Source organism: Volvox carteri, assembly GCF_000143455.1.
Source record: "Volvox carteri f. nagariensis unplaced genomic scaffold VOLCAscaffold_25, whole genome shotgun sequence".
NCBI lineage: Eukaryota > Viridiplantae > Chlorophyta > Chlorophyceae > Chlamydomonadales > Volvocaceae > Volvox > Volvox carteri.
Genome location: NW_003307568.1, coordinates 611,139 through 618,719, shown reverse-complemented (window position 1 = coordinate 618,719; position 7,581 = coordinate 611,139). Strand labels below are relative to the sequence as shown.

Sequence of the window (7,581 nt, the reverse complement as noted above, 5' to 3'; positions counted from 1 at the left end):
CTCTCCCCCCCACAACCCCCGCATTTCCGGCCCCCCCAGGTCCTCCGGGGGTTATTCTCCACGGTATTTCTTAGGGGCCCCTCCGCTCCGGTGGCCGACCTGCTGGGGGCCCTGCTCAGATTGCCATGTCCGGGGGAAACCCGGCGGGAGGTGAGCGAGGGGGGGGGCCAGAGGGGTGGTGGGTGTAGTGGGGGCGGGCTTGTTACGGGGGGAGAGGGGGGAAGTGGGGCAACCTATAACCGGGGGGTCCCCTCCCCCAACGAACCATCCGGGGGGAAAGAGAGGGTATGTGGTGGTAATGATGGTGGTGGTACGACAGGGTGTACGGGCTTCTGGTAGTGGTGACGGAAAGTGGAGGGGGAAAGGCATGAGATGCGCCATGGTTGTGTATTTCGTACCGCTCCGGGGTACTGCATGGACATCGCTACAGCGACCTCGAAACCACAGCCTCAAAAGAACGTCATGCCGTACAGCCACCGTACATGCTTTTGTATAATATATGACCCCCTTACCTCCCCAACGTATGTGTACGGATAAAACGTGGGTGTAGGTTCGTTTCCAGTTGGAGTGCTGTTGGCCGTTGACGGTTGTCCCCCCGTGCGGTGCTACCGGTTCCCCCCGGGGGGGTGAGGTGTCTCTCCGGGGGCTGCTGGCGGCGCTGTCCCCGACCCATCTGGTGTTGACCTTCCTGGCAGGTGGATGCGGGCTGATGGAGCCCTGTGCATATGTATGTATGTATGTATGGCTTAGATTACACTGTGGGCTGGTAAAGCCGGGGGCCGAAGCCGAAACACCGCGGAAGGGTCGGGGCACTCAGCACAAGCCGCGCCTCGTCTTGTATGTATGTATGTATGTATGTATGTATGTATGTATGTATGTATGTATGTATGTACTCCCACAGCCCCGCCATCCGTCCCCCGGCACCTCCGCTCCTTCACATCCTTTTTGGCGTCTCCGAAGAACCCAGAGAAGTGTAATGGCCCTCGCTTCCTCCTCCTTCGATTCGAATTTCTTTTAAATTCAATTTTATTTTTGTTGGTTAAATTCCTTCAGTGTTGTTGGAGCGGCGTGTTGTCTTGGTGAGCAGCCAGATGCCGCAGCCTACCCGGGCCGCGGAGGGGCTGCTGCAGCTGCTGTGGCCCATACGGTGCGGGGGGGAAGGGCGGGGGCGCGAGAGGAAGGGGCCGAGACGGCGCCCGAGAAGGGGTCGAGACGGAGGGTTGCGGAGGGCGGAGGACCTGGTGAAGAGTTAGCAGCAGTTGCGACTTCCTGCATGTCCTGGCGCACCACGTTACGAGGGAGGGAAAGAAGGGGGTTTGTGTGTGTGCGTGTGTGTGTTTTAGCCGCTATTCCCCCTTCTCCCCCCGCGTGCACACCTTAGACCACCTGCCATGTAGGGTTTCCGAGTCACGATGTCATGTTTTACTGCTTGCTAAAACCCCCTCCCCTCCCCGCCCCTCCCCCCCCCTCATCACCTTCTCTTTCCACCCTCCGTTCGTTCCCCTTGCCGTCGCCTCCTTCCACAATACGGCACCGGCGCACTGGCGACTAGGTACCGGCACGTGTATGTGCCGCTGGTTCCCGCCTCCCTTGTCGACCTGCTGGATGCCCCCACGCCCTTCATCATGGGGCTCGGGGGGAGGTTGGGCGCGGGTTTCGCAGCGGAGGTGGCGGCGGCGGCGGCGGCGGCTGGCGGAGGTGGCGCCGGAGGCGGGTTTGGCGGCGACGGGGCGGCGGCTGTACGAGCATATGAGGCTGGGGTGGTAGTGGTGGATTTGGACAGGTGGGCTGTAGTACCAATGCCGTACTACTAGTAGGAGTACGGATGCTGCTACAGGTACTGGTACTGCTGCTGCTAGACGATATTAGCTATTTGGGGCTGAATCCAACTCGGACTGCTACTGCCATGAGAGATACTGCTACCACTACTGCGACTGATATTGATGCTGCTAGGGCTACTGCTGTCTGCTGCTGCTGCTCTTTATTCTGCTACGTCCCTGGCTTCGTACACGGTGTTCACGGCGCCTCTGGCAACCATTAGTCCGTTCATTTATGTTCGTACATTCACTTAGGGTTTCAAATCACTCAGCTGATCGTCCACTTGACATTATTTTTCGTTCCTTTCACTTCACCACCAACCGCACTCAGGGACTGGGTCTGCAGCTGTGCCGATCTGGAGCGCTGTCTGGACCACCCCGCTGTACGACAGCTGCTGACGTGTCTGGCGGCGCTGCGTCTGGAGCCGGGTGGTAGTGGAGGAGGAGGCGGCAGGGCCAGCTTTGGCTGTACGGAGGCTGACCCTTGGATGCCGTACGTGCGTACGGCGGCTAGCCGAGGTAAGGTGTGTATGTATGTATGTATGTATGTATGTATATGTGTGAGCACCCTGACTGACTGCGTTCAAGGCATATATCCACCGGGGGCCCAGAATGCTACTGCTGATGGTGACGGTGTTAAGCCGCTGCTACTGCTCCTGCAGATTGGGGTTCCGGTCACGACGCACTTGTACGGCGTCTCTTCCTGCGCCTCTTCGCCAGCTTATTGCGGGTGGGTGAGTGAGTGCGTGGTGAGGTGACGGAGGGGGGGGAGAGGAGTGGGCCCAGCTGAGGTGTGTTTGTGTGTGTCGGTGTGTGTCGGTGTGAGGGATCGGAAGGTTTGCCCGGGGGGTATGTTAATGGTTGGGGGAGGGGTCTGTGTGTTGGGGGGCTACTTGGGCCGTGCGGGAAAGCCTCGTGTGGCGGTGGCGGTGGTTGAAAAGTCTTCAAATTTCGCCACCAGGACCCACCAAGCGGTTGTGAGACGCAGCCGCACGCAGGTCACCCCCTTTCGGAAGGCCCCCCTCGCCCTCCCCCTCCCCCTCACGCATCCGCACATGCGCACTCGGTGACTTCCAACCCGTCACGCACACACCCGCCGCATACACACACGTCTCACTCGTACGCCCCCCACCGCCCCCGTGCTCCCCCAGGGCTACCACGTGCATCTGCCCGTCTCGTCTTCGTCTCCCCCGGGGGATGGTGGGGCTGGGAGCGGGGACGGGAGGGATGGTGGGGGCAACGGTACGGCTCCTGCAGCAGCAGCAGAGGGTGGGGAGGCCGCCACTACCAGCGCCGGCAGTGGCGGAGGCGGAGGGCGGGGTAGCAGCGCGGCGGGTCAGGCCCCCGGGCGCCGTCTCTCCCCCTCTGCGCCCAGCACCTTCCATACGGAGTCCTTTCTGAAGGCCCATTGCCAATTGCATGGGTGGGTGTGGGGTGAGGTGGGGGTGGGGGGGGGTTGCGGGAGGGATGGGCGATACACACAGGTCCCGTGCATGGGTTTGCCTGTGAGTCCATTAGCCGTGAAAGTCACCTCCCGCCCCCGACATTGTGTTTGTGATGATTGAGGTGAGGTGAGCTGAGTTGGCATAGCCCGTGGGATACCGTGCGTGTATTACCCCGTTTCCCTCCTTTCCCCTCCCCTTCCCTTCCCCTGGCGCTCCCTTTCGGAAAGAACCACCGTCTTGAATTTTGTGTGGAGACAAGGTGTGGTTGCCGTACGTTTTCCGTACCTTTTCCTTTCTTTCCCCTCTCTCCCCGTCCAGGCCGCAGGCGAGGTCGCTTCCCGAGCAGCTGGTGCAGACCCAGGGCTTTTACATGTTGCTCGACGAGTACGGCAGCAAGGATCCGTACGGCTGGTACCGTACGGCATCCACGGCATGCAGGTACAATAACGAGGATTGGCTGTGTGTGTATGTGTACGTGCGGCGCTCCTCCAGGGTATCTGATGGGGGGGCCCCTCCCCCGCCTCTTCCCCCTGCCAGACTGTTCATCCAGTTGGGAGCTCGGTCCGTCTGTCTATCTGTCTGTCTGTTTGCCTGTCAGTCTGTCTTCATGTCTGTCTGTGTGTCAGGAGCCACTCCATAAGGCTGTCTGTCTGTCTGTAGCCGCTGATGCGTGTACGACATGTCGTAACGGCAAGGTGCCGTAACGGCGGTGCTCATGTGGGGTTGTGCAGGGAGGAGCTGGTCGCGGTGGGCCTGAGTGATGTGAGCGACAGAGGGCGGCAGCCACCGGGCGGCACAATCGCAGTACAGCGGCAGTGTCAGCAGCAGCGAGGACTGGATGCCGCAGCACTGGGCGCTGACGGCGCCGCCGCCGCCGCCACCACGGCAGTGACGGCAGCGGCGGCGGCGGCGGCGACGCCTCTGATCCTGATTGGTAAGCCCGCTGAAGAGGAGGGCGACGGCGACGGCGGCGGCGACGGTGCCGCGGCGCCGCCACCAGCACCGCCGCCACCGCAGCTCGTCCAGTCGTACTGTCGGCCGTGTCCTCTGCTGCGGCGACGGAATGCGCCCACGTATAGGTGCGTCTGGCCGGGGTTGTTTAGGAGTGCGAGCCGGGGTACCCGTATATCGGTTCTCCATCAACCCATACATGCCCTCGGGTGAACGTCGTACCGTGCGAGCCGTAATAGCATCTTTGCTGCCGTACAAGGAGGACGAGCAGAGCGTTATCCCTACAGGCGGGACTTGAGGGCCCTGGGGTAGAGGCCGGCACTGCCCCGGAGTACAGCAGAAAGAAAGAAGTAAAGCACGTGTGTGTGCGTATGTATGTGTGTATGTATGTATGTATGTATGTATGTATGTATGTATGTATGTATGTATGTATGTATGTATGTATGTATGTATGTATGTATGTATGTATGTATGTACAGGTATGTCGCCTGTACGGCCTTTATCTTTTTTCAGGACCTTCCCTTCTCTGCGCGTGAGTGATTGGCACTTCAGCGAGATCGGCTTCCATACCTCCGTGGCGGCGGCGGCGGCAGCGCCGACGGCGGCGGCAACGGCGCTGCTCCAGGGTTGGCAACGGTACATCTTACACCCGCCAGATGCCGCCGCCAGTGCTGCAGCTGCAACGGTAGCCGCCGCCGACGCTGCCGCCGGCCGTTACGTCGCCGCCGACGCTGCAGCATGTGGCGGCGGCAGGCCCGTTGGCGGCGACGCCGTTAGCGGCGCTGTTGTTGTTGTTGGCGGCGGCGGGGGAGCAGTGGCGGACCCGTCGTCACGAAAGCGGGCGCTAACTGGCAACCGCCGCAACCGTTCATTGAGCGGCAGCCTCAGCGGCGATGTGGTGGGCAGGGGGTACGGCAGGATCAGAACCAAAGATCAGATCCGTGTCAAAATGATTTGAGTGCCTACAAGAGTCCTACAAGACAAGCTTTCTTTGATAATCCCTTGAGAAGTGTTTTTAATTCTTTTGGAGGAATGTTAATTCGGAAGATCACTCCACGCTGTGTGTTTGAAAACACGCAGCGTGCTTTCATATCTCGTGTGAACGGCGCGCAACTGCGCAGCAGTGCTAAGTCGCTGTTTTCCTCGCACCAAATCGCATTCGCGAGAGGCCCTCTCATCCCTATCGTTACACACACATACATATATACACATCCTCAAGTGGGCGCTCATCATCCAGTCCCACTTCCCTTCTCACTTTCTTTCATTTCCTCTGCCTCACTTCCTCATCTCCTATCTAATTTCCCTTCTTTTCTCAACACCCTTTTCCCGCGGGCGGGCGGATGGTGGTGGTGGTGGTGGTGGTGAACATCGTCGATGGACGCAGGCGGCCGCGCTGACTTCGGAGCTCGCAAAGCCCAGGTACCGCATCTCGTCTTGCGAGGTGCCGACGCCCGCTGTCGGTGCCGCCAACGCCGCCGCCGCCGACGGAGGTGGCGGCGGCGGCGCCAGGCCCGCTTCCGCCACGTCTACATCCTCGCCGACGATGAGTGAATTGCCGTCCACGTTGAAGTCCGCCGCCGCCGCCGTCGCCGCCGAAGCAAGCTCTATCTCGGCGTCCTTTACGAACACTCTGAGCTCCATATCACATAGCCTGCGAGTTGGCCGCAAGGCTTCGCCGACGGCGGCAGCGGTGGCGGCGGCAGCGGGCCGGACGGGTGCCGTACCTGCCGGCGGTGCCGGCGGCGGCGGCCCTGCCGCAGCATCCACGGCAGGCCACGTGCTCGGACCCGTGCCCCACGGCCATGGCCACGGCCATCACTGCGCCGCCAACCACCATAACCACCACAATCATCGCCACGTTGACCATAATCACAACCACCATAACCACCACCACATTAAAAATCACCAACATGGCGCGCATGCCCACCTGGCGGCGGCCGGCTACGCAGCGGAGCAGGACCTTGTACGACAGCAGGTTACAGCTTTGACGCAGCTGCTCAGCTGGGGCGAACCTTCACCATCGCCGCTGCCGCCGCCGCCGCCGCAGCACCAGCGACAGGCAAGCCGTGGAGGGCTACTACCGCCTCCGGCATCGCCGGCGGCGGCGGCGCCACCGCCTCTTCCGCCCCCGTCCCCGACGGCGGCGGCGGCGGCGTCATTAGCAACAGCTGCCACAGCCGGCGCCTGTCCTGTCTCCAAGGGCCGCCGCGGCGGCGTCCCCGAGCTCGATACTGTGGAGCGCGTGCGGTCGCTACTGCGCCTTCAGGTGTGCGCGGTGTGGGTTTCGGAGAAGCCACAAGAGTCAGCGGCCCCAGTGGCCGGGAGTCCTGTTGGTCCCGCAGCTGCTGCCCCGCAGACGTCTCCACCAGGCGAAGACTCTCCAACTGCGGCAGCTGCCAAGCGAGAACGTCCTCCGGGGTGGTAACCCCTAACTCGTGGAACAGTATACATTACCAATACAGGGTTGTCGAATATTATTATATTGTATTATTACTGCTCCACGCCGGAAGACATTTAAGGAAACCCTATAGCCTTTTGCCGACGGACTTGTTGCTGCTGCTACTGCTGTTGCTGCTGCTGCTGCTGCTGCTGATGGTGATGGTGATGATGCTACTGCTCCCGCAACACTGTCGTTATGCCGTCAGACCGGCGGCAGCGGCGCCTTCCTCCTGGCGCGACTACGCGAGGAGGTGGCGGCTGGCGGCGGCGGCGGCAGGGGCAGCCGGGAACATGCACCCACCGCGATTTCCGGCCCTAACCCCGCTACCTCCTCGGCCGCCGCTTCAAGTGCCAGTGCCACTTTCAGTGCCGTACACGTGCAAAACACACACGCACATCCTCACTCGTCTGCACCCTCTACTGCTGCGGCCAGTCACGGTGTCTGTGCCGGCAGTGGCGGCGGCAGTGGCGGCGGCCGCCGCCTGCAGCCCGCCGCATACAGCGTCCTGACGGATGTCTTTGACGAGCTTGTGAACGCCGCCGTACAAGAGGACGACTTCGGCATTTTAATAGATGCTCTAGAGCTGTCTACGAGATTGTACACGATGGCAGGTGTGCTTAAGTTTTAGGGTTTTAGGGTTTAGGGTTTAGGGTTTTGGTTTTAGGGTTTCTGAACACACCAAGTCATGTGCCGGGCCGCCTACCTCGGTGCCACGTCGCATTCTCAGTTTTGTGCCATTGTACGGCACTGTACGGCACAAGCCTCTTACCACAAGCTATGCGTCCCGTCATGGCCCCAACGACCTACGTGCCCGCGACAGGGCCCGGATCACCCGTTTGGCTGCTTCCCGCGCTGTCTCGCAACCCGTACCTCTACACGCGCCACGTCTGGGCTGGTACCTTTGCGCACCAGCTGAGGGTATTGGCGG

The 7,581-nt window shown here is 61.3% G+C and overlaps 2 protein-coding genes across 2 annotated transcripts in view; both read left to right on the top strand.

Moving 5' to 3' along the window:
• The window catches only part of VOLCADRAFT_92266 (uncharacterized protein), a gene marked incomplete at both ends in the record, with an annotated part of 2,836 nt that extends 2,126 nt beyond the window's left edge, over positions 1-710 (top strand). The window contains 2 exons of the mRNA XM_002951729.1: positions 40-150; positions 696-710. Of these exons, the coding sequence (XP_002951775.1) occupies positions 40-150; positions 696-710 (126 nt within the window). The remainder of the gene's footprint in view (positions 1-39; positions 151-695) is intronic.
• Positions 711-1,091: 381 nt separating this feature from the next.
• VOLCADRAFT_92265 (uncharacterized protein) overlaps positions 1,092-7,581 on the top strand; it is a gene marked incomplete at both ends in the record, with an annotated part of 13,342 nt that continues 6,852 nt past the window's right edge. Inside the window, 12 exons of the mRNA XM_002951728.1 lie at positions 1,092-1,147; positions 1,553-1,783; positions 2,149-2,336; positions 2,480-2,551; positions 2,969-3,017; positions 3,193-3,240; positions 3,581-3,700; positions 3,994-4,341; positions 4,766-5,111; positions 5,598-6,479; positions 6,570-6,634; positions 7,086-7,264. Coding sequence (XP_002951774.1) covers positions 1,092-1,147; positions 1,553-1,783; positions 2,149-2,336; positions 2,480-2,551; positions 2,969-3,017; positions 3,193-3,240; positions 3,581-3,700; positions 3,994-4,341; positions 4,766-5,111; positions 5,598-6,479; positions 6,570-6,634; positions 7,086-7,264 — 2,584 coding nt within the window. The remainder of the gene's footprint in view (positions 1,148-1,552; positions 1,784-2,148; positions 2,337-2,479; positions 2,552-2,968; positions 3,018-3,192; positions 3,241-3,580; positions 3,701-3,993; positions 4,342-4,765; positions 5,112-5,597; positions 6,480-6,569; positions 6,635-7,085; positions 7,265-7,581) is intronic.